Raw genomic sequence first — 27,216 nt, forward strand, 5'->3', positions numbered from 1 at the left:
AGCTGAATACATAACAAGTTTATTTCAATTAATACATACTATTACATAATCCCACAATATCATATACCAAATTAGTTTACACTACCATATTAGATACTCTGGCTCATCTTTATCACAGAAACTCCAAACACCAGGAAAATTTTCAGCTTAAAATCCTTCTAAAGAGAATGTGAGCACCATACTGAGGCTGCAGGGTGATAAACTGCATTGGGGCATGAACATATGTTGATGATAACTCAAAAGAATAATGTTGGATGATCATAGAGAGGGCAATTTTTGCCTCAACCACTGCAAGAGTTTGACCTACACAGATCCTGGGGCCCAACCCAAAGGGGAAAAACGAGGCTAGATGCTTCCGAGGCTCCTTAAATCTCAGTGGATTGAAATCATTAGCATCTTCACCCCATATTTTAGGGTCGTGATGAACAGCAGTCATGGCCAAGTACAGTTGGGTGTTTGCAGGAATATCTAGACTCCCTAGCTTGACATTTCTGGATACTTTCCTTGTCATCGCCACAACAGGGGGGTAGAGTCGAAGTGTTTCATTGAGTATCATGCTTACCTGTAAACAATAGTATAAAGTGTATATTTATCATACTAATGTAGAAAGCTAGGTCCTGCCACATATATTGAAAATGACTGAAAAAATTTCATGAATCCTGTCAACTACTTGAAATTTTTTACGTGGAGTTTTGGTGAGCTTACAATTTTAAGGTCGTTTAAATTCTCTGCTGCAGAAGGCGCATTGTGTCCATAGATGCGAACCACTTCTTCCCGTGCTTTGTCTTGCCATTCTTGATGAAAAGCTAGAAGAAGAAGAGCCCAAGTCAAAAGATTAGCAGTCGTTTCCTTTCCTGCAAAGTAGAATGTCTTGCATTCGCCTATAACATCCTCCACTCCAAACATCTCTTCTCCTCCCTGCTGATTCTTGTTGGCAGACATTAATAGACTAATTAAATTTTCTGAATTTTCCTTTGCTTTGCTATTAGTCTCAATTAACATCCGAATTGACTTTCGAGTTTCCTCCTCAAGTCTCCACCTTTCTCTGTTCTTCTTAGTGGGCAAAAATCTGTATATAATTTGGTTTTACAAAAACTTGTCAACTTCTTGTTATGTCATGCTCTAGACCAACTCTCCAATGAAGCGTTGAAAAAGATAAGCAGAGACATTGATAATTATAACCACCTTCCTTTTCTTCCCATATACTTTACCTCTGTACCAAAGCCCTCTAAGTTTGTCATGCAATTAGACTAATAAGGTTAAAGCATGAGAGTTTGTTGAAGATAAGCATCACCTGAAGCCGGGAATATAAACACTTCTTATAGCCTGGGAGACAAGGTGCATCTGCTGTTCTTGTAATTCAAAAATGCGCTTCCCCTCTTCAAAGCTGCTTCCAAAAGCAGTTCTTGATATGATATCTGCTGTGAGGTTGTGCAGTTCTTTGTGCGCATCAATCTCCAACTCCTCCCTCCCTCCTCTTTCTTCCTCCCACTTCTCCATCATCTTTGTAACACTAGCCACAATTTCTGAAATCCACCCCTGTCAATACAATTTTGGCATTGTCCCAGAGTGGGTTCACATCATTCCATGGCAGCTTATGGATTCATTTATGGCCTATTGCATCCCACTAGTCCATTATAAATATTTTTTTTTGTTAAGCAACTTAATTATTGGGAACAGCTACTATAAAATATGCAGAAAGCAGAAAAAAAAGGTGGGCAATAATGGAACATCCGTTGGATTCTTCTACAAATATGGTAAACCCAGGCTCTTCATTCTATGGATAATTAAACCGCCCCCATTAAAATATGAAAATGAGCATAAAACAAATCATTCTTCATTGACTAAAAGGAAACTTCCCCTGGGCGGAAAGTTTTCCATTTTATTTTTCCTTGGGAAGAGCAATATTTGAAGCTGGTAATTTAATCTAAATTTGTGGTCCGGATAGAGAAGACTGAAGAGAAGAGAAGACAGAAATCACCTTAACCCTCTCCATGTTGAAGACCTGGTTACTGATTCTTCTGTGAAGAGCCCACTTCTCACCCTCCAACACAACGAGTCCATCTCCAAACAGCAGCTTAGACAAAGGGTTCAACCCAATCTTGCCATAGCAGCCACTTGTATTCATAAGAACCTCCTTAATCAACTCCGGGTCCGCTATACCCAACCTGGGAATTGGCCCGAACCACCACACGAAAGTCTTCCCATAATCAGATGACCACCGGTGGTAATGTGGAGCTACACGATGAAGTATGTCATGCCCAAAAGAAATGGATTTTGACTTCACCTCCGCGTACATACGGTGGATCTCAGCTGTGTTCCCGAATATGGGACTGTAGGCGGGGCCACTTACGCCTTGTTTGTTGAAGTGGCGTTGGATCCTCCATGGCACCCAGATGATTTTGTGTATTAATTTTAGTATCAAGATGACAGGAATGAACAATCCAACGGCAAGGAGATGCATGGGGGTGGTAGATGAAAGAAAGGGCAGAGAGAGATGGAGTTTTGGGGAAAGTGTAGTGGATTTTAATTGCAGGGAGAGGCTGGACTACATGCCCATGATGGGAGAGCAAAGTCAGAGAGGGGAGTGGGGCCCAACTTAGAAAAAGGAAGAGTGGGTGAGAGCATACGTGCCATTGTTATCCGGACGTGAGTGATAGATGGAAAGGGTTAATAAGGTTCCTGGTTTTGGACTAAGGGGTGCTTGCTAAAATTTAACACTTAATACTTAAATTTCATTTTAAGTTAAATTATATTTAAATGATTTACCACTTATTATTTAATTTTTACTTGTTTAATAAAATTAATTTTAAATTAATTTTAAATTATCAAATTGACTTATTTATTTTTATAAAGTATAATTATAATAAAAAAGGTTGAATAATAATAATGTCATGAAATAATAATAAAAATCATAGAGATATTTAAAACAAGCAAGATGAAAAAGTAAAATGAAAAAATAAACTTAAAAATAAGTTAATTGCTTATACTTATCGCTTAAAATTATTTTTTTATTTTAAGTTATTTTATTAAATCTTCTTAATTTACTTAATAAAATTAAGTTATTAAATCAATTTAAGTTATTAGGTTAACTTATCAAACCTCTACTAAATCAACTCAATTTATTAAATAGATGAAAATGTTTAATGAAGTTTTTTTTGATAAATAAGTCGTTGTTATATGAGATGTTTGATAAAATTTAATACTTATTATTTACATAGAGTTAGATTGACTTTAACTTATTTAAAACTTATTATTATTATTTTTTTAAATTTTAAGTATAAAAATTATTTGATAAAATTAATTTAAAATTTAGTTTAATTTATTATATTATCATATTTATTCTCATTAATTTTAATTAATATTTATTCTCATTAATTTTAATTTTAATTTATATTTATTAATTATAAGTAATAAATTTATTTATAAAACATTTATGTTTAAAGTATGGTACATATAAAAGATAATCATAAAATATTTATTATAATAAATTGATTAAAATCATAGTTTTAAAATATAGTAATATGGATAAATAAGGTAAAACTTTTTTTGAAATTAAGAATAAGTTAATTATTTTAATTTAATATTTAAAGTTTACTAAATATGCTTAAAAACCCTTCCAGATTCATTTCAAAATTGAAAACAACCGTTGAGCTCCTTTTAGAGCCCGTTTGACAGTGATTTTTAAAAGTATTTCTACCCTTAAAAACACTTTTAAGTGTTTTTGGGATGAAAATAAAGTGTTTGGCAAATTTTAAAAAACACTTTTGAAAATCTGGAAAAACACTTGAAGTGATTTTTAGAGAATCACTTGACAGGTGTTTTTTTTAAAAAAACACTTCAATTTTTTTGAAATATTCCAAAAATGCCCCCAGTGATTCCCGATATCTTTATTCCCTTTCGTTCATACCTCTCTCCTTTATTCTCCTCCTCCATCGCTCTCCATCTGAGACAACACAGTAAACCTCTATTTTCATTCAAGATCGTGGATCGAAGGTAAATATTTTTATTGATTTAGATATTTTTTGTAAATATTTTTAAAGATTTTAGTATATTGATAAAAAAAAATTATTATTTTTAATTAGAAAAATCTTTTTTTTTTTTTAGAAATTAATAGGTGGTCATATATTGTTTTACTTTTAAAATTATCTTTTATTCAATGTTCCTTTTTTTTTTTATTGATTTAGATATTTTTTGTAAATATTTTTTAAAATTTTAGTATAGTGATAAAAAAATTATTATTTTTAATTAGAAAAGTCTTTTTTTTTTTTAGAAATTAATAGGTAATCATATATTGTTTTAATTTTAAAATTATCTTTTATTCAATGTTATTTTTTTAGTGATTTAGATGTTTTTTCATTAATAAAAAGTTTTTTTTTTGTTTATCATACCATTTTTTTTAATTAAAATGGTATGTCCTTTTTGATAATTTATTAATATTAAAAGTGTTTTTATGTTTATACAATATATTATCAAAAACACTTTAGAATCATTTTTTCTGATTATCATAAAAGTGTTTTTCACAGAAACACTATAGTAGAAAACACTTCAAATAAAAACACTTCCACTAGAATCACTACCAAACGGGTTCTAAATCAAATTTATTGAATCGGTCATAATATTTTTCTAACCTATATGTATATGTTTATATTATTATTTGTATAATAAATAATTACAAAATAAATAAAATTTATTTATTTTCCTAACAAAATGAAATTATATATATAATAAAAAATAATATCATTTGGAAACATTTTATATTTTATATTTGAATTATTTTTACTTGTTTTCTTAAAATTGTTTTAAAAATAATTATACAAATACAAATATTGATCGGAAATAAAAGTTGCTTTTGAAAATTTTTTAAAAACATAAAAAATAGGTTAAAGAAAATTTCAAGTTCCTTAGGCACTATTATTTTATTAATCTATGAAACATAATCCAATAGTTGTAAAAAATAATTTTCAAAAACCAATTTTTAAAAATTCTCTATTTTTTTTTAACTTACATCACATTTATCAATGCAAGAGGAAAAAACGTTACCTTCTCCATCAAATCCGATCCATTTCGTAACTGTTTTTAAAAACAATTCTGAAAAATAGTTTTTAAAAATTGCTTTTGAAAACTGTTCTATATTTTTATAAGATAAAAGTTTGTTTGGAAATTTAAAATATTTTTAATTTATTTTTAATATTATTAAATATGTGTGGATCCCGCAATTTTGTTTGATGCGTTCCCACTCGATAGCGAAGCTCATTTTTTTATTTATTTGGTGAAAATTTGATTTTTTTTTAAAAGACTTGAAGTCGCCATTTATTTTTATTTTATTTTTGAAGGGAAAAAAAAAAGAAAAAAAACCCTAAGTGTGACTCCTAAAGGAGAAACAAGTTTATGAAAAAGTGAGTTTGAGTCCGGGGTCAGGTTATTTATCGGGAAAGTACGGTGGTGAGCCGTAACACCCCTCTGAGTTCCTTAAAAACCGGTCTCTATTAAATAAGGTAAGACAAGTGTGACAATTGACGAGAAAATCAATGGATACTAATAAAATGATCGGATAATAAAATGAAACATACATAAGAATAAGCTAAGTGAGAGTGAGATCGTATTTTAGCAACAAATAATACTGCGCTATCACGGAAATAGGGTTAGCTCAAATACAACTTATTACATGCATATTAAAGAGCAAGACAAAGATCAAACAATATTCATTAAGTACAACAGTTGATAATCAGAAGAGATCATATGTAGGACCCTCACCAAAGCCCAATTTATTTTTATATGAATTAATCTCACAAATTCCATTGCTTTTGAAATTATGAAAATCATATTCATTCTTATTAAGAAAAAAAATAAAGGAAAACAAGAGATTATTTGAAAATCAAAGAAAACTTATGAAGATAAAATATTAAAAAAAAGAGTAGAATTAAAATTATTCGAAAGAAAACTAGAGTTTTGAAATTCATTTAGAAATTGAAGTCTTGAAAATTATTTGAAAATTGGGGTTTCGACAGTTAAATTTAAGAATTGGAATTTTGGGAAATTAAATTTGAAAGAAATTGGAAATTTGAAAATTATTTGAGAATTGGAGTTTTGGAAATTAAATTTGAAAGAAATTGGAGTATCGAAAATTGTTTGAGAATTGAAGTTCTGAAAATTAAATTATGAAAATTGGGAACTTGGAAATTATTTTAAAATGGAAGTTTTGAAAATTGGAATTTTGAAATTATTTGAAAATAGAAGTTTTAAAAATTAAATTTAAAAATTTGGAATTTTGAAGAATTGTTTGAAGATGGAATCTTTTTTTTAATAAATAAATAAATAAACAAACAAATAAAATAATAATAATAACAAAAATAATAATAATAAAACAAATATAAGTGAAAATTGGAATTTTGGAAATTAGAAATCAAATTTGGAAGTCAGAATTTTGAAGAATTATTTAAAGATAGAATTTTAAAAATAAGTAAATAAATAAATAAATGAAATAATAATGATTAAATAAATAATGATTAAATAAGTAAATGTGAAAATAGGAATTTAGGAAATTGGAAATTAAATTTGGAAACCGAAATCTTAAAGAATCATTTAAAGATGAAAATTTCAAAACAAATAAATAAATAAATAGAATAATAATAATAACGAAAAATAATAATGATTAAGTAAATAAATGTGAAAATTGGAATTTTGTAAATTAGAAATTAAAATTGGAAATCCGAATTTTGAAGAATTATTTAAAGATGAAATTTTAAAAATAAGTAAACAAATAAATAAATAAATGAAATAATAACGATTAAATAAATAAATGTGAAAATTGGAATTTTGGAAATTGGAAATTAAATTTTGAAACCAAAATCTTAAAGATGAAATCTTAAAAAATAAATAAATAAATAAATAAATAAATAGAATGATGATAATAACGAAAATAATAATGATTAAGTAAATAAATGTGAAAAATAGAATTTTTTAAATTGGAAATTAAATTTTGAAACTGAATTTAAAAAAAAAAACTAAAGATGGAATTCTAAAAATAAGTAAATTAATAATAATAATAATAATAATAATAATAAAATAATGATTAAATAAATGAATGTGAAAATTGGGGTTTTGAAAAATTATTGGAAATTGAATTTAAGACCTAAAAATTCTATGAAGAATTGTGGAGTTGAATTATTTGGAAGTTGGATTTTCAAAAATTAATTTTTGAAGTTTGTGGGCTTTGAAAATGGGCCCAAAAGGGTGGCCATGCAAACCGGAACAACAGGAGTCATTCCTATTCTCAGGAGCATGAGGAGGAATTGCATGCATCCATCTATATCTTCTAACACCAGCAAAATAGGTCGTCTGATAATCAAAGATTTAATAGTGCGCTTATCGTTCCAGAAAATAAAACCTTCCATTGCATCGCTTGTGTCATTCCGAAGGATCCCATTGTGACCCATAACAAAAGATCATTTTTAAAGAAAACTAATAAAGTGCATGTCAGGATAGCCATTACTAATTCCAAAACTCCCAACCTATCACTTTTGAAGAGTAGGAAAAACGGTCCACTCTTGAAAACCAGGGTGAACGGTCAGATCCGAGACCGCCCCAATGCCGCCAAAGACGCCGACATCTCCAAACCAAAACCCTGAAACTCTTACGTCTACAAACCCCAAAACGCCAAGCATTTCAAGTCTCTGAAGCGTTCATTGATCAGAGAACCTACCCGAAGCATTCGAACCTCGTTGCAATCGCGTCATCTTCAATCGGATTCATCTCCCACTGCTCATGCCTGTCGCACTACCCCCACCGACGGACTCAAGGCCGCAGCCACAGTAGGCCCTTCCTCATTCGTTTAAAAAAAATGACTAAAATGTCCTACCATCCAAGAACGTAGGAGTGCTGTGAAAGCCAACCTGAGGTGGCGAGCCCCGAACCCAGGTGATGTTGTCCAAAGGAAGCGAAACTCACTCCAGAGGCCAAGATAAATCAGGCCAATCCACTGTAGTAGCACCAGAATGTGTTTCCATCAGTTTCTCGATCTGCTGGGGAACGAGTCGCCTTGAACCACAACTTGCGCCACTTCTGGAATCCATAAATATAAGCAATCTATAGCTCGCTCTGGATTGTGGTGAGCTGTTCGAAGTGCACGGATAACAGTCCCCTCGACCCAATTTCCTCCGCCCGTATCCATTATTTGCTGAATAGTTTGCTCAAGACTATTAGCAGAAAAGTGAAATTTCCAGGATGCAAACTCTCATCTCTAAAACCTTTAGAGGACTGTCATGATGGTTTGATGTTTTTTTGTTAACGTGCCAAAGAGTAAACGGAAACATGATAAAGACTCAGAGGCATTTATCGGTGTACCAGCCGAGAGCAGAACAGGGGATGCGCACAGTTTAACACTCACCTCAAAAAGGGACACCGAAAATAGAGAGTAAACAGCAAGAACAGAGCAAGGAGAGTGAAGATAAAATAACATAACAAATGGTCGAACGAAGCCCTGTTTCATGCTTTAATCGATGTGCTTAAACAGGTGAGCGGAATCCAAACACATTTTTAAATAGAGATGAAAGCATGATAGGCCATCTCACGAAAAACTCGAACTAGAGCCGAAGAAATAAGGCCAAACCAGTCATGAAATACATAAAAAAAAAAAACTCGGATTCCACCGATATGCACAACATATGATGTCTGCAATCAAGCATCAACATGAACTCGGAAATAGCAGGAGGTGAGACAAAACAATCTAAAGTAGAGAAATATCAAGCATGCCTCAATCATACTTGGACGAAAACGACGAACTCCTCCTCTGTTTCTTCTTGCTCCCAAACTCTCCCAAACCTCACTTGCCTCAAGCTCTCTCAAAAAATTTTTCCCCCAAAAACCCTTCATTCCACTCATCTCTACCTTAACTGCTCTCGTTCCATCCATCATCTCTTGCTCAGAGATGTCTTTCTCTCAACCACCACCATGGCAAGTTGGTGGTGGTTGCACATGTCCACGCAGTTTGCTTCCTCCAGAAAGAGGTTCCCCCACTTCAAAAATGAAAAAAAAATTCAACTTCTCCCCCTCCCCCCAAGGTCGTGTCCACAAAGGGGTCTACAATACGTTTTAAAAATAATTTTATAATTTTTTATTTTTAAATATTATACATATTTGTATAATTAGCATAAAACCCTTTTTGGTTATCAAATGTGTTTTCTGTGTTTTTTGTTATAAAAAAAAATCCATCTTTTACCATTATCAAGAACTTATTTCAGTTGCATATTATAAGAAATTTGAACAACTGTTTCAAATATAGTATCAGAAAGTACTACTTGAAGAACCTCAATATCTACTAACTTATTAGTTAAATGACAATTGGCACATAAGTTTCCCAAGAATTATTTTTTTTCCCTTTTTGTTTTCCTTTCTTCTCATCTTTGAGCATGTGGGTGCTCATTTTAACGCCCAAATACACAGATTCTACACGATAATACGAATGATGAAAAGCCTACTTCTCACTTTTCAACCAAAGAAGTCCACCATCAAGGAATAGCTTGAAAATGAGGGATTATGCCCAATCTGATGATATTATTACTATCCCAGTGGGAAAGAGGTGGGTGGATTTTGCAGGAACAACTTGGAGAGCCTTCTGTAGTGAAAAGTGAAAACCAATGGCTGATGAAAAGAGTCTTCCAACAGGTTAGAGAGGGGCCCCTCAATTCAAAACATGGAGATTGTCTTTGTCCATCTTAAATGACACTATTCTTGAGTTCTGTTCGTCTTTACAGGAAAATTATGTTTTTTTACCAATAACTGATAGCATGATGGGAAGTACAGCTTCATACAATTCTCAATCTTTTTCAGGTAAAGCACACCAATGAATCAGACTCAGGTGAGCTGGTTTCAGGCAGAGATGCAGCAATTCAATGCATGAACTCAATCCACCAAGCTGAATACATAACAAGTTTATTTCAATTAATACACACTATTACATAATCCCACAATATCGTATACCAAATTAGTATACACTACCATATTATATACTCTGGCTCATCTTTATCACAGAAACTCCAAACACCAGGAAAGTTTTCAGCTTAAAATCCTTCTAAAGAGAATGTGAGCACCATACTGAGGCTGCAGGGTGATAAACAGCATTGGGGCATGAACATATGTTGATGATAACTCGAAAGAATAATGTTGGACGATCATAGAGAGGGCAATTTTTGCCTCAACCACTGCAAGAGTTTGACCTACACAGATCCTGGGGCCCAACCCAAAGGGGAAAAACGAGGCTAGATGCTTCCGAGGTTCCTTAAATCTCAGTGGATTGAAATCATTAGCATCTTCACCCCATATTTTAGGGTCGTGATGAACAGCAGTCATGACCAAGTACAGTTGCGTGTTTGAAGGAATATCGAGACTCCCTAGCTTGACATTTTTCGATACTTTCCTTGTCATCGCCACAACAGGGGGGTAGAGTCGAAGTGTTTCATTGAGTATCATGCTTACCTGTAAACAATAGTATTAAGTGTATATTTATCATACTAATGTAGAAAGCTAGGTCCTGCCACATATATTGAAAATGACTGAAAAAATTTCATGAATCCTGTCAACTACTTGAAATTTTTTACGTGGAGTTTTGGTGAGCTTACAATTTTAAGGTCGTTTAAATTCTCTGCTGCAGAAGGCGCATTGTGTCCATAGATGCGAACCACTTCTTCCCGTGCTTTGTCTTGCCATTCTTGATGAAAAGCTAGAAGAAGAAGAGCCCAAGTCAAAAGATTAGCAGTCGTTTCCTTTCCTGCAAAGTAGAATGTCTTGCATTCGCCTATAACATCCTCCACTCCAAACATCTCTTCTCCTCCCTGCTGATTCTTGTTGGCAGACATTAATAGACTAATTAAATTTTCTGAATTTTCCTTTGCTTTGCTATTAGTCTCAATTAACATCCGAATGGACTTTTGAGTTTCCTCCTCAAGTCTCCATCTTTCTCTGTTCTTCTTAGTGGGCAAAAATCTGTATATAATTTGGTTTTACAAAAACTCGTCAACTTCTTGTTATGTCATGCTCTAGACCAACTCTCCAATGAAGCGTTGAAAAAGATAAGCAGAGACATTGATAATTATAACAACCTTCCTTTTCTCCCCATATACTTTACCTCTGTACTAAAGCCCTCTAAGTTTGTCATGCAATTAGACTAATAAGGTTAAAGCATGAGAGTTTATTGAAGATAAGCATCACCTGAAGCCGGGAATATAAACACTTCTTAAAGCCATGGAGACAAGGTGCATCTACTGTTCTTGTAATTCAAAAATGCGCTTCCCCTCTTCAAAGCTGCTTCCAAAAGCAGTTCTTGATATGATATCTGCTGTGAGGTTATGCAGTTCTTTGTGCGCATCAATCTCCAACTCCTCCCTCCCTCCTCTTTCTTCCTCCCACTTCTCCATCATCTTTGTCACACTAGCCACAATTTCTGGAATCCACCCCTGTCAATACAATTTTGGCATTGTCCCAGAGTGGGTCCACATCATTCCATGACAGCTTATGGATTCATTTATGGCCTATTGCATCCCACTAGTCTATTATAAATAATTTTTTTGTTAAGCAACTTAATTATTAGGAACAGCTACGATAAAATATGCAGAAAGCAGAAAAAAAAGGCTGGCAATAATGGAACATTCGTTGGATTCTTCCACAAATATGGTAAACACATCCTCTTCATTCTATAGATAATTAAACCGCCCCCATTAAAATATGAAAATGAGCATAAAACGAATCATTCTTCATTGACTTAAAGGAAACTTCCCCTAGGCGGAAAGTTTTCCATTTTATTTTTCCTTGGGAAGAGCAATATTTTAAGCTGGTAATTTAATCTTAATTTCTGGTCCGGATAGAGAAGACGGAAGAGAAGAGAAGACAGAAATCACCTTAACCCTCTCCATGTTGAAGACCAGGTTACTGATTCTTCTGTGAAGAGCCCACTTCTCACCCTCCAACACAGCGAGTCCATCTCCAAACAGCAGCTTAGACAAAGGGTTCAACCCAACCTTGCCATAGCAGCCACTTGTATTCATAAGAACCTCCTTAATCAACTCCGGGTCCGCTATACTCAACCTGGGAAATGGCCCGAACCACCACACGAAAGTCTTCCCATAATCAGATGACCACCGGTGGTAATGTGGAGCTACACGATGAAGTATATCATGCCCAAAAGAAATGGATTTTGACTGCACCTCCGCGTACATACGGTGGATCTCAGCTGTGTTCCCGAATATGGGACTGTAGGCGGGGCCGCTTACGCCTTGTTTGTTGAAGTGGCGATGGATCCTCCATGGCACCCAGATGATTTTGTGTATAAATTTCAGTATCAAGATGACAGGAATGAACAATCCAACGGCAAGGAGATGCATGGTGGTGGTGGATGAAAGAAAGGGAAGAGAGAGATGGAGTTTTGGGGAAAAGTGTAGTGGATTTTAATTGCAGGGAGAAGCTGGACTACATGCCCATGATGGGAGAGCAAAGTCAGAGAGGGGAGTGGGGCCCAACTTAGAAAATGAAAGAGTGGGTGAGAGAGCAGATGTGCCATTGTTATCCGGAGGGCTTTTTTTTTTTTTTAACTTTTGCAGCAATTTTAAAAAATAATTATTAAAAAAATGTAAGTTGAAAAAATATTGATAAATCTACAATTCCACAATTTTTAAAATCATGATACATTTTTAAAAAGATTGAATTTAGGTTAAAGATGTCTCTTCAAGAGACACCTTATATAATTCCAGAAAATTAGATTTATATTAAAGGTATCTCTTGAAAAGATGTTTTTCACAATTCTATAAAATTCAATATGTATTAAAGGCGTCTCTTCAATTTGAAAAATTTGAATGTCTCATGAATTTGATTTTAAAGCTAAAAATGTCTCTTGAAAAGATACATTTTACAATTCGAAAAATTTTTAATTTATACAAAAGGTGTCACTTGAGAAACATTTTCCATAATTCCACAAATTTTAATATATATACTAAAAGTGTCTCTTCAAGAGACACTTTTTACAATTTCAGAAAATTGAATTTATACTAAAGGTGTCTCTTGAAAAGACACTTACCACAATTCCACAAAATTCAATATGTATTAAAAATTATGGAAATGATTTTAAAGTTAAAGATGTCTCTTGAAGAGACACCTTCAACATAAATTCGAAAATTTTCACTGTGTATGAAAATTGTTCAGTATAAACCTAATTTTTTTTAAAATTATGAAAGGTGTCTCTTCAAGAGACCCCTTTAGTATAATTCCATTTTTTGGGAATTGTGGAAGGTGTCTCTTCAAAATTCGATGGATTTCTAAAAGCAATATTTATTCCTGCATGGTGATATGAAATTAAGCATATCCCTTCTCTTTGAGTGACGTGACGCCTTAATGCAATAAGAAACTAAGACCAACTATCATGTGATTCTTCCTCAACAATTGCAAACACAAGGGGGAATATATGACCATTTGCATCAATTGAAGTAGAAATTAAAGGCTTCCCCATGTATTTTCCATATAGGAATGTACCATCAATTTGTATAATTGGTCTGCAATACTTGAACCCTTCAACAATTGGCCAAATGTCCAAAAAACACGCATAAACTGCACGTTCCCATAAATCCCTCCTAAAGGTATTGTCTTCCAAACAATCTTTGTTCCAGGATTAGTTAGCTGAAAGATGTTCATCTACTTCGGCAATGCTTGATAAGATTCATCTCAATCACCAAAAACTCTAAGCATTGGTTTTCTCTTACCTTCCCAAATTCTCCTATAATGGACGTCATATCCAAATTTATCATTCACCATCTGATGAAATGTAGCAATAGAGGTAGTGTGATCCTTCTGAACTACATTTTGGATCTTTCTTGCAATCAATGTAGAGTCCAATTGAGAGTGGTCTTGTGATAATTTAGGATAAACACAAGTATGAGGACCTGTATACTTGGTTATTTCAAACATTCCATGGCTTTTACGACGACATGCACGAAGCCTCCAATTACATCATTCCTGCCACTTCTTACATCTCATTGCCCACAATTGTGGTTCTGATTTACAAACAACCAAATGTTGATTCTGACATATTGCATAACGTTTTACAGCATATTGCAAGTCTTCTTTACTCTCAAATCTCAATCCTTTAAACAACTCATTGGATTCATTCCACAATCCGATACGTGATGTGAGAGGCTCAACAGTCATGCTATTTATTGCATCCCAACTCAATTGTTTGAACATTGAGGAAGGCATAATATGTTCACCATCATCTAAAGAAGTCTTATTTGTTGGAGGTTCATCATCACAATTCATCTCATTAATCTTGTCCTCATCATAAAATTCCACATCATCATTTTCATTTGTAAATGGGATGTCAACATAGTTGTTTGTCGCTATCATAGCTGACTAAGTTACTACTGCCAATTTCCCCGTCATTTCATCATTGTGTGCTAAATTCTCCTCCATTTCATTAGTGTGCACTGCCAAATTCCCCTTTGCTGGTATTTCCACATCATGACCCATAATTTCTTGATCAAATGATGGACTTAACCCAGATGAATGATCCCTTGGACGTGTCTGCAAATACATTTCAATAGCGTTCGATGGTGGGATTTGTGCTACAACATGAAACATTAACCTTACAATATCATCTTTAATTGGTAATTGTATATAGTTAATGTTCCCATTTCCAATCGACATAAGAATTGAATACCCTCCCATTTCCAATCTACAACATGCAAAACCCTCCCATGCGTAGATTCGATTTCAAAATTAAAAACAACCTAGTTGAGCTCATCCTAATGTCATTTGGAAACATTTTATATTTTCTATTTTAAAATAATATTATATCATGTAAGAACTCTCAAAAAATTATATCATTTATGTGTATAAGAGTGTTTTAATAAAAATACAGGGTTGCACAAAATTTAATGGTTGGTTAATTTTGATCTTTTTAGATTAGATTAATTAATTAATTGAAATTCACTAGAACTGGTTAATTAATTAGGATTTAAAGGGTTAGATTAAACAACCCATGTCCAAATTATATTAAAGTTACTTAAGTCCACAAGAATATATATATAATATCTTTTAAAGATTTAGGGTTAAAGACTTTGGCTATGTTTGGTTCCCAAAAAAATTGAAGGAAAATGTAAGGGAAAGAAAATATAAAGGAAAAGTAGAAAGAAATAAAAAGTGAAGGAAAATAAAAAAATAGATTAAAAATAATAAATTATTTTTTTTGTCACTTCAAACTCATTTTATTTATTTTAATTTATCAATATAACGATTAAATAATTTAAAAATATATAAGTTTTTAATTAGTTTTAATTATATTTTATTTTTTTTGATATTTTTCATAAGACAACCAAACATGAAAAAATCACTTTCCTTCGTATATTTTTTCTTTCCTTAGTATTTTTCGAGAACCAAATATAACCTTTAATTTTATCTTTTAGAGTCTCAATCTCTCTCTCTCTCTCAAGTTTTGTTGCACTCTATATAAGTACCAAGATCCAAGAAAGAGTGATTGAGTGGATCCAACACAAAAAGCGTGAAACTTGATTTAGGAACATAAGTTTTTTTTTTTTTTTCTGGGATTAGATCTAATGTCCCTAGGTTGTTAGAGAGCATATGCGTATGACCAGGAGTATCCCAATACTCTTAAGGCTTGTGGAAAGTCCCTTAAAACAAAGAATTCAATTTTACATAATGAAATAATGTTTTTAAAACCTGACTCATTATTGAATCAAAAAAGTTATTGGTTAACGGATTAATAGTCGAACCAATAGTTAAACCACAGTCAAACCGATGAGGTCATAAATAAATAATTTGTATATTATTAAAATTTAAAATAATTATAAAAATTTAAAATAGTATGCATAATAGATTAAAAATCACTAAATATTTATTTTTTTATCTTTGACATTATAATTAAATCATGCATAAGTATAAATTTATTAGTATTTTAAATTTTAATAAATGAAATATATACAATATTTAAATGTGAATACAATGAAAATGGAAGAAAATTTAATTATTTAGTATTAATTATATATTTTATATATATTTTTTAATTTTATAATTAAAAAAAATTATTTGATTCATAATTCGTTTTGAAAATAATTATATTTTACTTTTTGTTTGCAACATTGAACAATTAAACATCAACAAGTCTGAGTAGTGCCCATGCCTTGTTTTGACAAATCCTAAGATGTGTTTTGTTTAATGGAATTTCTTAAACTCATATTATCCATCCCATATTTTATAATCCTCATTCATCTAGGCTAAGTTGAGATACATGGTGGCCCAAGGACGCCCACCATAGGGTTGGGCTCATTGGATTAGTGGTCCAACCATTGATTTATCTAGTTTGATTAAAACTTTGGTTTTAAAATTCTTGATTTGGTAGAACTTTTATCTTGATTGAAGTCAAAAACATATCAACGCTCAATTTACCTCTCCTTTTGAATGTTTACCTTAGATTGGTTTCAAAAGTCTTGATTTAGTGGAACTTTTATCTCGATTAGAAGAAGAGTGAATGTAAGTCGAATTACATAATACCACCATAAAATCTTGAGTTTCTATTCTTCTATTTCTACTCTATTTATTTATATGCAATTGTTATTCATTATTTTTATTATACTTTTTAGTCTTCAACTCTTATATTAATTATAGTTAATAATAATATGATTTTCAAAAATATATTAACGGTCAATTTACCCTCCTTTTGAATGTTTACTATAAGTTGGTATTGCTAGAATCTTAAAATGCAAATAAGATTTTTTTTTTTTTAAATAATATGAAAAAGAGATGAAACTCTTTAAATAAAACTACACACACTAAATCTTGCTAGGCAAGTCTTATTATCTCAGAAGAAGACATCGACTAAACCTATCTACCACCTTGGTTACCTTATCAATTTCATGTTCTTAAATTTTAAGATTTCTAAACCCAATGAAAATAAGTCACAAAAAAAAAAGAAAAAAAAGAAAATCACAAGTAAAATAGAGCAAAACGTACTTCAATCCATATATAAGCGTACGTAACTATTACATAATTTGAAAATATAAAAGATAGGTAGGAACATATCATTAATTTGCTTTGTCATCCATCATCAACTGGATACAAGCTTACAACATTAGGAACGATAGTACAATATTGTTGTCACAAACATCATAGAGAAAAGAAAAAAACCTTTGACTTCAAATCCTTGTAAAGAGGATGTGGGCACCGTACTGGGGCTGCAGGGTAAAGATTTGCGTTGGGGCATGAACATATGTTGGAGATAAGACAAAGGAATATTGTTGGATGATCATGGCTAGGACAATTTTCACCTCAACCATCGCAAAATTTTGACCTATGCATATCCTGGGGCCTAACCCAAATGGGAAAAATGAGCCTAATTGCTTCCGAGGCTCCTTAAATCTGAAGGGGTTGAATTCATTAGCATTTTCACCCCATATTTGAGTGTCATGATGAACAGCGGTCATGGCCAAAGAGATCTGTGTGCCTGCAGGAACATCTAACCTTCCTAACTTCACATTTTTTGGCGGTACCCTTGACATGGTTTGGACAGGGGGATAGAGTCGAAGTGTTTCATTGATTATCATGCCCACCTGTAAATAATAATGTAAATTATGCATCTTACTAGTGGCATGGTGGTAAAAGAACATAATTATTTAAGCAAATTAAACTTACAGTCTTGAGCTTGCTTAAATTGTCTGCAGAGGAAGACATGGTGTGGCCATAGACTTGGACCACTTCTTCTCGTGCCTTGGTTTGCCATTCTTGATGCATTGCTAAAAGGACAAGTGCCCAAGTCAAAAGATTACCAGTTGTTTCCTTTCCTGCAAAGTAGAAGGTCTTGCATTCGTCTATAACTTCTTGCACTGTTAATCTCTCTTCTTCACCGTGCTGATTCTTGAAGGCAGACAACAGTAGACTGACTAGATTTTTAGAATTCTCTTTCGTTTTGTTGTTATTGTCTATCAGCCTTTGTATTGATTCTTCAATTTCCTTCTCTATTCTCCACCTTTCTCTATTCTTTTTAGTGGGCAAATATCTGTAGTGTATATAATTTAATTTTTAAAACACAAGGAATTACAAAAGAAAGCGTGCATGGAATGGGAGACAATACAACTTTCCAATCCATATTCTTGTCAAGATCTTCAATGGAACACCATCTATCATGTTTTGTTCCAACGGAGGAATAAAAAAGGATGGGTTGAGAGAAGAAAACAATCATCATGATAACTTCAACCCATGTTTTTTCTTCCCAATTACTTTATCCTAAGTCAGGTACATAATCCAATCTCAAATAACCACTGGAGTAGAGATATATATATATATATATTTTCACACAATTATACCATAAAGGTACATAAAAATGATATTGGACCTAAGATCCACAAAAGATATAAAATTTAGCTAGAAGGTTAACAAACATTTATAATTGAGTTAAATAATATGATTTTCTTATAACGCCAAAATACCTAAAGGACATTGGAAATAGTATAAAATAAATTTATATTATGTGACTATATTGTACATCTACAATGTACCTTACTTATTTTTATTTATTTATTTTTTTTAGGTTTTTAAATATTTAGTAATTTTTTTTAAAATATTTTTTTAAAAATGATAAAAATAAATAAATTAAACCCACATACAACTTAAAATCTTGATTTAAAATTATTTTAATATATAACTTTAAATTATTTAAAGTTTAAAATTATTTTTTAAAGGATTTCAACATCATTTTTTATTTCATATAATAACAATATATATCATATTAAAATTATAAAATATATGCAAAAAAAATTTATAAAAACAATTATTGCTCTCTTTCAAATATATGAAAATTACATTTTTAAAATATTATTATTAATACTAAATTTTAATGAAAGTTTTATTAATTACTTTCAATAACGTTACTAAAATGTTATATTATTAATAGTAAAATAAAATAGAAAAATAAAAAATAAAACTAAAAATTTATTTAAATCATAGAAAATATTTCTTTTTAGCTTTTTACTTAAAATTTAACTTATTCAATTATAAAATACAAAAATTAAATTAAATTAGAAAAATTAAAAATTAAAAAGATATAACTAAAAGTATATAAATATGTTTATTGTGTTTTCCTTTTTCAAAATGGGTTAGAGGAGTGAGAATAAAGAATGGGAAAGAATATATAAAAGTTGAAGAATTAAAGAATTAAAAGATGAGAATGTTCACTTTTCCTTGATCTCCTTCGTATTTTCATATTTCACGTACTTAGTATCAATTATGCTAAATATGTCAACCTTAATTCATTATTAGCTTTAACTACCCTAAATCATAATTGTCTAAATTAGAATAATAAAGTCAAGGCATACGAGTTTTGACCTGAAGCCAGGAATGTAGATACTTCTCAAAGCCTGGACGACGAGGTGGGTTTGCTGTTCTTGTAGTTCAAAAATGCATTTTCCCTCTTGGAAACTGCTCCCAAAAGCCGTTCTGGATATAATGTCTGCAGAAAGATTTTGCAGCTCTCTATGCACTTCCCTTTCCAATTCATCCCTCCCCCTTCTTGCTTCCTCCCACTCTTCCAACATCTTACTAGTACTTGCCACAATTTCCGGCACCCACCCCTATCAAAACAAATACAGAATACTAGTACACCATCAATTTGTGGTAATGGGTTCATAAAATAAGTGAACCTTGATTAGTCTAAGCTGATATTTTGAAGTTCCTTCTAAATGGCTATCTAGTCAGGGCTTTTTACCTTTTCTCTAAAAAGACATGCTGAAATTACTAGGACCTATTTTGAAAAGTTCTCAAATATATTTGAAAAACAATTCAAGAATTATCTGAGTAACTTTTGTAATTGGATTTTCATCAGATAATCGTCAAACACATTACTTGTCTTGATATCAACCAAAATTAAACTACATATTGCTTGCTGAATATGTTGAGTATGAGGGAAAAGAGAGATTTGTATAACCTTAACTGTCTCCGTATTGAAAGCCTGATTCGTGATTCTTCTATGAAGAGCCCACTTCTCACCGTTCAACGCAACAAGTCCATCTGCAAACAGCAGCTTAGACAAGGGGTTAAACCTAGCCTTATCATAGGACACACCTGCTTTGAGGAAAACCTCCTTAATCGACTCCGGATCTGCTAGAGCCAGCCTGGGCTTTGTCCCTAACCACCAAATAAACGTCTTCCCGTAAGCGCCTGACCACCTGGAGTAGTGCGGAAGCACCCGGTGAAGTATGTCATGCTGCAATCCACTCATTGATTTCGACTGAGCCTCCGAGTACATACGCTGGAACTCGCCCACGTTTCCTGAAATGGGTCGGTACCCTGGGCCGCCGATGCCCTGAGTCCTGAAGTGTTGTTGGATCCTCCATGGAACCCAGATGATTGAGTGTACGAATTTGAATACCAGTATCACAGCACTGAAGAATAGGGCAAGCAGTAGAAGATGCATGGTGGTGGATCACAGAGACGGATAGATAGGGTTGTGGTGATCGATGGACTTTGCCGACACTGCTAAAGAAGGTGGATGTGAAAAAGGAGCGTAGTCACGGATGAGCAGGGCCTAATTCTGAATGTAGGATCTATTGATCTAGAACTTGAATTTTAATAATATAAAAGCAAATAAATACAATGTTCCACAGAAATTTGTTAATATAGGAATGGTAATGGGATGGTTTTTTTACCCATCAGCCCTGCTCCAAACGGGGAGTTTTAATATTAATTAAATGATCTTGGAACGGGTTTGCCATTTTTTTTTAAAACTTGGAGTAGGTATGGTATTGCCTTATCCCGCTTTATCTCAATTATATATAAAATTAATTTTTAAAATTAAATTAATTTAATTTTTATTTTGCTATTTTTAATATGTAGATAATAATAAAATATTTTTTTTAATAAAATAAGTTATAAAAAAACATAATAAATTAATTATTTATAAAATATATTTATTTTAATGTAATTTAAACATAATTTTTTTTTAAAAAAAAGAAAAGAAAGTTAAACGAATAGGAATTAAGACGGGGTGACCCCTTCCAAACACACCTCATTGTTACCCCTACTGTCATTTATGTCTTTGGACATTTTACATGATACTTAACAATAGAACGTTTTACATGACTATTAATTAGTTCTTAGTAAACTTACACACAACTTGCAAAAATGGAAGAAGTTTAAGAAAAACAAATGAGAGATGGCTTATATGAAATTCTTAACTCACTCTAAAATGAAATTCCTAATTATAGTAGTTAAAAAAATAAAATAATATGAAAGAGAGATCAAACCCTTTAAAATTGAAAATCATGGAATTTTATTTGTGTTTGCATGGGGAAATACGTACTTTTTTAGACATGGGAGCTCAATAATAATAAAAGTATAAATTTTATATAATAATTAAATTAATATTTAGGGGAGAGAAATCAATTTTAATAACAGAAAAATTAATAGAAATAAAGGGTACAAATTTGAAGTCTTGAAATATTATTGATTATTTCTAAGTTGTTTGACTTGAGTTGTGGAATATTGTGAGGAATCTTTTCATAATTCATTAGAAGAAGAATATTTAAAATAATGAATTATGATAACAAACTCTGTTGTGTCTCATAGGTATATCATATTAGAAAAATCATATGCATTTGAAATAATTTTTTTGAAAAAATTTAATGAAATGATCAAATTTAGATAATTATCTATTAAATTAAATCCGACAATTGATAATTTCAATATAAAAAAAATCAAAATAAAAGGAGAAGCGCGTAACTTGTCATAAGGGATTAAAATATCGTCGAAAAGAAACATATATATATATATATATATATATATATATTGTTGATTCTCAACCAACTGGAGTTAGGTTCATCTAGCTTGATTGAAGTCAGACAAATTTCTTCCATTCTTTGTGCCTTTTCGGAGAATCCATCTAGCAAGAATGAGACTAGATGGAAAAGATCCTGCACAAAAGGATGTCCAAACGGATGGTCCAAGTACATCCCTCCGAAGCTCAAGTCAGGCGAGAGTAGCTCAAGCTGCTTAGTGGGAGAGAGTGAATAAGGGCATGTACGCGTACCTCGTTTGTAATTTTTGGAGGGTTTATAAAGGGTTAATGAGACTTGACTAGGCACTTTCATTTTCTTCTGTAATGATGATTGTACAGTTTTGGGTGGCTGGCAGGTGTCATGATGTTGGACTGTGTAACCACCTATCCTTTCAATCTGTTAACGATCTAGGTTTATGTACAACAATTAAGTGACATGAACTTGTGGGCTAAATGGAGTCTCATCGGTCGTTCACATGTTAAGCGTAAATGATTACGCATGCCAGTAGGTCTTAAAGACTTGATTGGACAATCCTTCCCGTTTGGGGGGTTCGAACTCCTCTTGTCGTGTGGCCCTGTGCTATATGGTCAAGGTGTTCGGGTTGAAAAAGGGACACGCAGAGGGGAGCCCCCTACGTGTATGACCCTTACTCTTCCTATTGAAAGCCCGGTCGTTCCAAGAAGCCCATCTCCGAACAACAGCTTAGATAGTGGATTAAATCCCACATTATCATAGGACACACCTGTGTTTAGTAAAACCTCCTTAATCCACTCTGTATCCGCTATAACCACCAAACACACGTCTCCCCATAAGCGCCTGACCACCTAGAGTAGTAAGGAGGCACTCGACGAAGTATGTCATGTTGCAATCTACCCATTGATTTCGATTGAACTTCCACGTACATACACTAGAACTCGTCCACGTTTCTTGAAATGGGTTAATACCCTGAGCCGCCTATGCCTTGAGTCTTTCAAGTGTTGTTGGATCTTCTATGGAACCCAGATGATTGAGTGTATGGATTTGAATGACATTTAAAATTAATGTGACGACGATTTATTCATTTATTTATTTTTAATAATATGAAAAAACTATGAAACTCTATCAACGAAAATAATGGAACTATACATGCGTTTGTGAAGAGAAGCATATAAGTTTTTATAAAAGAGAGTTATTTAAATTAAATTAATTTCTAGAGGAGATAAATCAATTCTAAATGACATAAAAACCAATGTTTTCAAAACCAGATCGGTCATTGAACCGGAAAAGTTACCGGTTCACAATTCATTGGTCGGACCGGCAGTCGAACCGGTGATGTCATTAATATATATTTTTATATATTATTAAAATTTTAAAAAAATTAATAAATAAAAATAATAAATTATATCTAAATTTTGACAATATCTATCATGTTTATTAATTTTTTTCACAAATTTTTTTTATCTATAGTTGTCCATCAACCCAATATTTTCAATAATTTCAATAAATTAAAATGCTAATATGTAATAAATAAAACAAAATATAAAAATTCAATATAAAATTTTAAAAAACTAAAATGGAAGGTTCTCGTGGGGGATAGGGAGATGAGAGAGAGAGAGAAAATTAAATTTTTAAAAACTAAAACGGAAGTCATGGGAGGGAAGGGGGGATAGAGAGAGAGAGAGAGGGGTTTCTAGTCGTGGGAGGATGGGGGGTGGTTTCAGTCGTGGCCCATGGAGGGAACTTCCAGTGGGAGTGCTCTTTACCGTCGAGGGGAAGGGGGGAGTTTTCCAGTCCGTCGCTAGGGGTGGGGTGACGAGATTTGCACTAGGTGTTCATCGGTCGAATCGCCGGTTCATCGGTCGAACCGCCGGTTCATCGGTCGAACCGCCGGTTCATCGGTCGAACCGTCGGTTCAAACGGTTTAATTCCATTTCGATGGCTTCCCAGTCCAATTGGTCAGACTGGACCAAAATCGTGATCGGTCGACGATCGGATCAACCGATCCGATCCGATTTTTAAAACCATGATAAAAACTAGTAGATATCAACTTTTCAAGTTTGGAGTCTTGAGATATTATTAATTCTCTTCAAATTGGTTGGCTTGATTTGTGAAGTCATTTCGAGGAATCTTTTCAAATTTCACTAAAAGATGAATTATTTATATTTATAAAATTATTAAAATAATATATGAATTATTATAACAAAATCTTTTATCTCTTGTTGTCTATCATATTAATTTTATTCTAAATTTCATGTTTTTAAATTTGATCTTTACTGATTTTAAGATTTCTAAACCCAACCGAAAAACATGGTCACGTGCAAAAGAAGAAAAAAAGAAGAAGAGAAAATCACAAGTAAAATATTGCAAAAACGTACTCGAATCCATATATAAGCATACATAATTATTACATAATTTGAAAATATAAAAGATACGTACTAATATATAATTTATTTGCTTTGTCATCCATCATCAATGGGATACAAGCTTACAACATTAGGTGGGATAGTATAATATTATTATCACAAACACTAAAGGAAAAAAACTTTTAACTTCAAATCCTTGTAAAGTGGATGTGGGCACCATACTGGGGATGCAAGGACAAGCTCTGCATTGGGGCATGAACATATGTTGGAGATAACACAAAGGAATATTGTTGGATGATCATGGCTAGGATAATTTTTGCCTCAACCATCGCCAAATTTTGACCTACACATATCCTGGGGCCCAACCCAAAAGGGAAAAATGAGGCTAATTGCTTCCTAGGCTCCTTAAATCTAAAAGGGTTGAATTCATTAGCATCTTCACCCCATATTTGAGTGTCATGATGAACAGCAGTCATAGTCGCAAAGATTTGTGTGCCTGCAGGAATATCTACCCTTCCTAACTTTACACTTTTTGTTGGTACCCTTGACATGGGTTGGGCAGGGGGATAGAGTCGAAGTGTTTCATTGATTATCATGCCCACCTGTAAATAATAATGTAAATCATGCATCATATTGGTGGCATGGTAGTAAAAGAACATAATTGTTTAAGTGAACTTACAATCTTGAGCTCGCTTAAATTATCTGCAAAGGGAGACATGGTGTGGCCATAGACTTGGACCACTTCTTCTCGTGCCTTGGTTTGCCATTCTTGATGCATTGCTAAAAGGACAAGTGCCCAAGTCAAAAGATTTCCAGTTGTTTCCTTTCCTGCAAAGTAGAAGGTCTTGCATTCGTCTATAACTTCTTGCACGGTCAATTTCTCTTCTTCACCATGCTGATTCTTGTAGGTTGACAATAATAGACTGACTAGATTTTTAGAATTCTCTTTTGTTTTGTTGTTATTGTCTATCAGCCTTTGTATTGATTCTTCAATTTCCTTCTCTATTCTCCAACTTTCTCTATTCGTTTTAGTGGGCAAGTATCTGTATTGTATATAATTTAATTTTTAAAACACAAGGAATTACGAAAGAAAGCATGCATGGGATGGGAAACGATACAGATTTCCAACTCATATTCTTGTCAAATATTCCATGGAACACCACTCGTAATGTTCTACTCCAATGGAGGAATAAAAGAGAATGGGTCGAGAGAAGAAAATAATCATTATGATAACTTCAACCCATCTTCTTTTCTTCCCAATTAGCTTATCCCACATTCTCAAGTACACAATCCAATCTCAAATAACTATTTGAGTGGAATAATTTTATTTTTATTTTTATTAGTAGTTGAGCCATACTGATAGAAATCAGAATAACAAAGTCAAAGCATACGAGTTTTCACCTGAAGCCAGGAATGTGGATACTTCTTAGAGCCTTGGCGATAAGGTGCATTTGCTGTTCTTGTAGTTCAAAAATGTGTTTTCCCTCTTGAAAACTGCTCCCAAAAGCCGTTCTAGATATAACGTCTGCAGAAAGATTTTGCAGTTCTCTATGCACTTCCCTTTCCAATTCATCCCTCCCTCCTCTAGCTTCCTCCCACTCTTCCAACATCTTTCTGGTACTTGCCACAATTTCCGGCACCCACCCCTATCAAAACAAATACAGAATATTAGCACACCATCAATTTTGGCGGTAATGGATTCACAAAATTAGTGCACCTTGATTACTCTAAGCTGATGTTTTTAAGTTCCTTTTAAATGGTATCTAGGCAGGGCTTTTTACTTTTCCTCCAAAAAGGCACGCTGAAATTGTTAGGGCCTATTTTGAAAAGTTTTCAAATATTTTTTAAAAGAATTATCTGAATAACTTTTCTAATTGGATTTTCATCAGATAATCGTAAAAACATTAATTGTCTTGATATCCAACAAAATTAAACTACATGTTACTTGCTGAGGAAGAGGGAAAAGAAAGATTTGTATGACCTTAACTCTCTCCATGTTGAAGGCCCGGTTCGCGATTCTTCTATGAAGAGCCCACTTCTCACCCTTCAACGCGGCAAGTCCATCTCCAAACAGCGGCCTAGACAGGGGACTAAACCCAACCCTATCATAGGACACACCTGTGTTTAGGAGAACCTCCTTAATCGACTCCGGATCGGCTAGAGCCAGCCGGGGCTTTGTCCCGAACCACCAAATAAACGTCTTCCCGTAAGCGCCGGACCACCTGGAGTAGTCCGGAAGCACTCGGTGAAGTATGTCATGCTGCAATCCTCCCATTGATTTCGACTGAGCTTCCGCGTACATACGCTGCAACTCACCCACGTTTCCTGAAATGGGTCGGTACCCTGGGCCTCCTATGCCTTGAGTCTTGAAGTGTTGTTGGATCCTCCATGGAACCCAGATGATTGAGTGTACGGATTTGAATACCAGTATCACAACACTGCAGAATAGGGCAAGCAGTAGAAGATGCATGGTGGTGGATCACAGGCCGGAGAGAAGGGTTGTGGTGATCGATGGACTTTGCCCACACTGCTAAAGAAAGTGGATGTGACAAAGAGCGAAGTCACGGGGCCTAATTCTGAATATCATGTTGGGATTAGGATGTGATCATGGATGGTGTAGGATCGATTGATCTGGAATTTGAATTTTAATAATATAAAAGAAAAGAAATTCTAAACATGATGATACGAAATTCCAAATAAATTGGAGGAAAATGTTTCACAGAAATTTGTCATGTGTGTCTTTGGCATTTAATCTAGAATATGAAATAAGATTTAACTATTAAATTCATCTACAATACAATATGATACTTAACAATATGAAATAGGACATTTTACATGAATTATTATAACAAACTCTTCTGTCTCTTGTAAGTCTATCGCATCAAAAAAATCATATGCATTTGAAATAATTTTTTTGAAAAGATTCCATGTTATAAAAAAATATAATAGTTCAAAAGAGAATCAAATAATTATCACAAACTCTTTTGTCCCTTGTAAGTCTTATCATATTAAAAAAAAAAAAAAATCGTATGTATTTGAAATAAATTTTTTGA

General features: G+C 32.9%; 3 protein-coding genes and 1 pseudogene across 3 annotated transcripts; all 4 read right to left on the minus strand.

Moving 5' to 3' along the window:
• LOC100257474 (cytochrome P450 734A1) lies at positions 1 to 2,564 on the minus strand. The gene is made up of 4 exons (XM_002281625.5): positions 1,982 to 2,564; positions 1,295 to 1,539; positions 706 to 1,069; positions 1 to 562 (listed from the first exon to the last, which is right to left on the minus strand). Exons 1-4 carry the CDS (start codon positions 2,462 to 2,464, stop codon positions 143 to 145), a joined length of 1,512 nt encoding a protein of 503 aa, XP_002281661.1. The 5' UTR covers positions 2,465 to 2,564; the 3' UTR covers positions 1 to 142.
• A 7,353-nt stretch (positions 2,565 to 9,917) lies between these two features.
• Positions 9,918 to 12,491, minus strand: LOC100260924 (cytochrome P450 734A1-like; annotated as a pseudogene).
• Positions 12,492 to 16,992: 4,501 nt separating this feature from the next.
• On the minus strand, positions 16,993 to 20,628 carry LOC100262602 (cytochrome P450 734A1). The gene is made up of 4 exons (XM_002281612.4): positions 19,973 to 20,628; positions 19,375 to 19,619; positions 17,686 to 18,049; positions 16,993 to 17,603 (listed from the first exon to the last, which is right to left on the minus strand). The coding sequence occupies exons 1-4, from the start codon at positions 20,459 to 20,461 to the stop codon at positions 17,190 to 17,192; spliced, it is 1,512 nt and encodes a 503-aa protein (XP_002281648.1). The 5' UTR covers positions 20,462 to 20,628; the 3' UTR covers positions 16,993 to 17,189.
• Positions 20,629 to 24,161: 3,533 nt separating this feature from the next.
• Positions 24,162 to 27,016, minus strand: LOC100266129 (cytochrome P450 734A1). Its single transcript, XM_002283071.4, has 4 exons — positions 26,145 to 27,016; positions 25,565 to 25,809; positions 24,843 to 25,206; positions 24,162 to 24,765 (listed from the first exon to the last, which is right to left on the minus strand). Exons 1-4 carry the CDS (start codon positions 26,631 to 26,633, stop codon positions 24,352 to 24,354), a joined length of 1,512 nt encoding a protein of 503 aa, XP_002283107.1. The 5' UTR covers positions 26,634 to 27,016; the 3' UTR covers positions 24,162 to 24,351.
• Between the last annotated feature and the right edge of the window lie 200 nt (positions 27,017 to 27,216).

Source organism: Vitis vinifera, chromosome 18, assembly GCF_030704535.1.
Source record: "Vitis vinifera cultivar Pinot Noir 40024 chromosome 18, ASM3070453v1".
NCBI lineage: Eukaryota > Viridiplantae > Streptophyta > Magnoliopsida > Vitales > Vitaceae > Vitis > Vitis vinifera.

Excerpts from the sequence above, each read along its gene's own strand:
- LOC100257474 (XM_002281625.5), bottom strand. The coding sequence starts at position 2,464 with ATGCATCTCCTTGCCGTTGGATTGTTCATTCCTGTCATCTTGATACTA. Across the intron at positions 1,070-1,294 it reads GTTTATATTCCCGGCTTCAG|ATTTTTGCCCACTAAGAAGA; the intron begins GTGATGCTTATC and ends AATTATATACAG. Across the intron at positions 563-705 it reads ATTTAAACGACCTTAAAATT|GTAAGCATGATACTCAATGA; the intron begins GTAAGCTCACCA and ends TATTGTTTACAG.
- LOC100262602 (XM_002281612.4), bottom strand. The coding sequence starts at position 20,461 with ATGCATCTTCTACTGCTTGCCCTATTCTTCAGTGCTGTGATACTGGTA. Across the intron at positions 18,050-19,374 it reads ATCTACATTCCTGGCTTCAG|ATATTTGCCCACTAAAAAGA; the intron begins GTCAAAACTCGT and ends TATACACTACAG. Across the intron at positions 17,604-17,685 it reads ATTTAAGCAAGCTCAAGACT|GTGGGCATGATAATCAATGA; the intron begins GTAAGTTTAATT and ends TATTATTTACAG.
- LOC100266129 (XM_002283071.4), bottom strand. The coding sequence starts at position 26,633 with ATGCATCTTCTACTGCTTGCCCTATTCTGCAGTGTTGTGATACTGGTA. Across the intron at positions 25,207-25,564 it reads ATCCACATTCCTGGCTTCAG|ATACTTGCCCACTAAAACGA; the intron begins GTGAAAACTCGT and ends TATACAATACAG. Across the intron at positions 24,766-24,842 it reads ATTTAAGCGAGCTCAAGATT|GTGGGCATGATAATCAATGA; the intron begins GTAAGTTCACTT and ends TATTATTTACAG.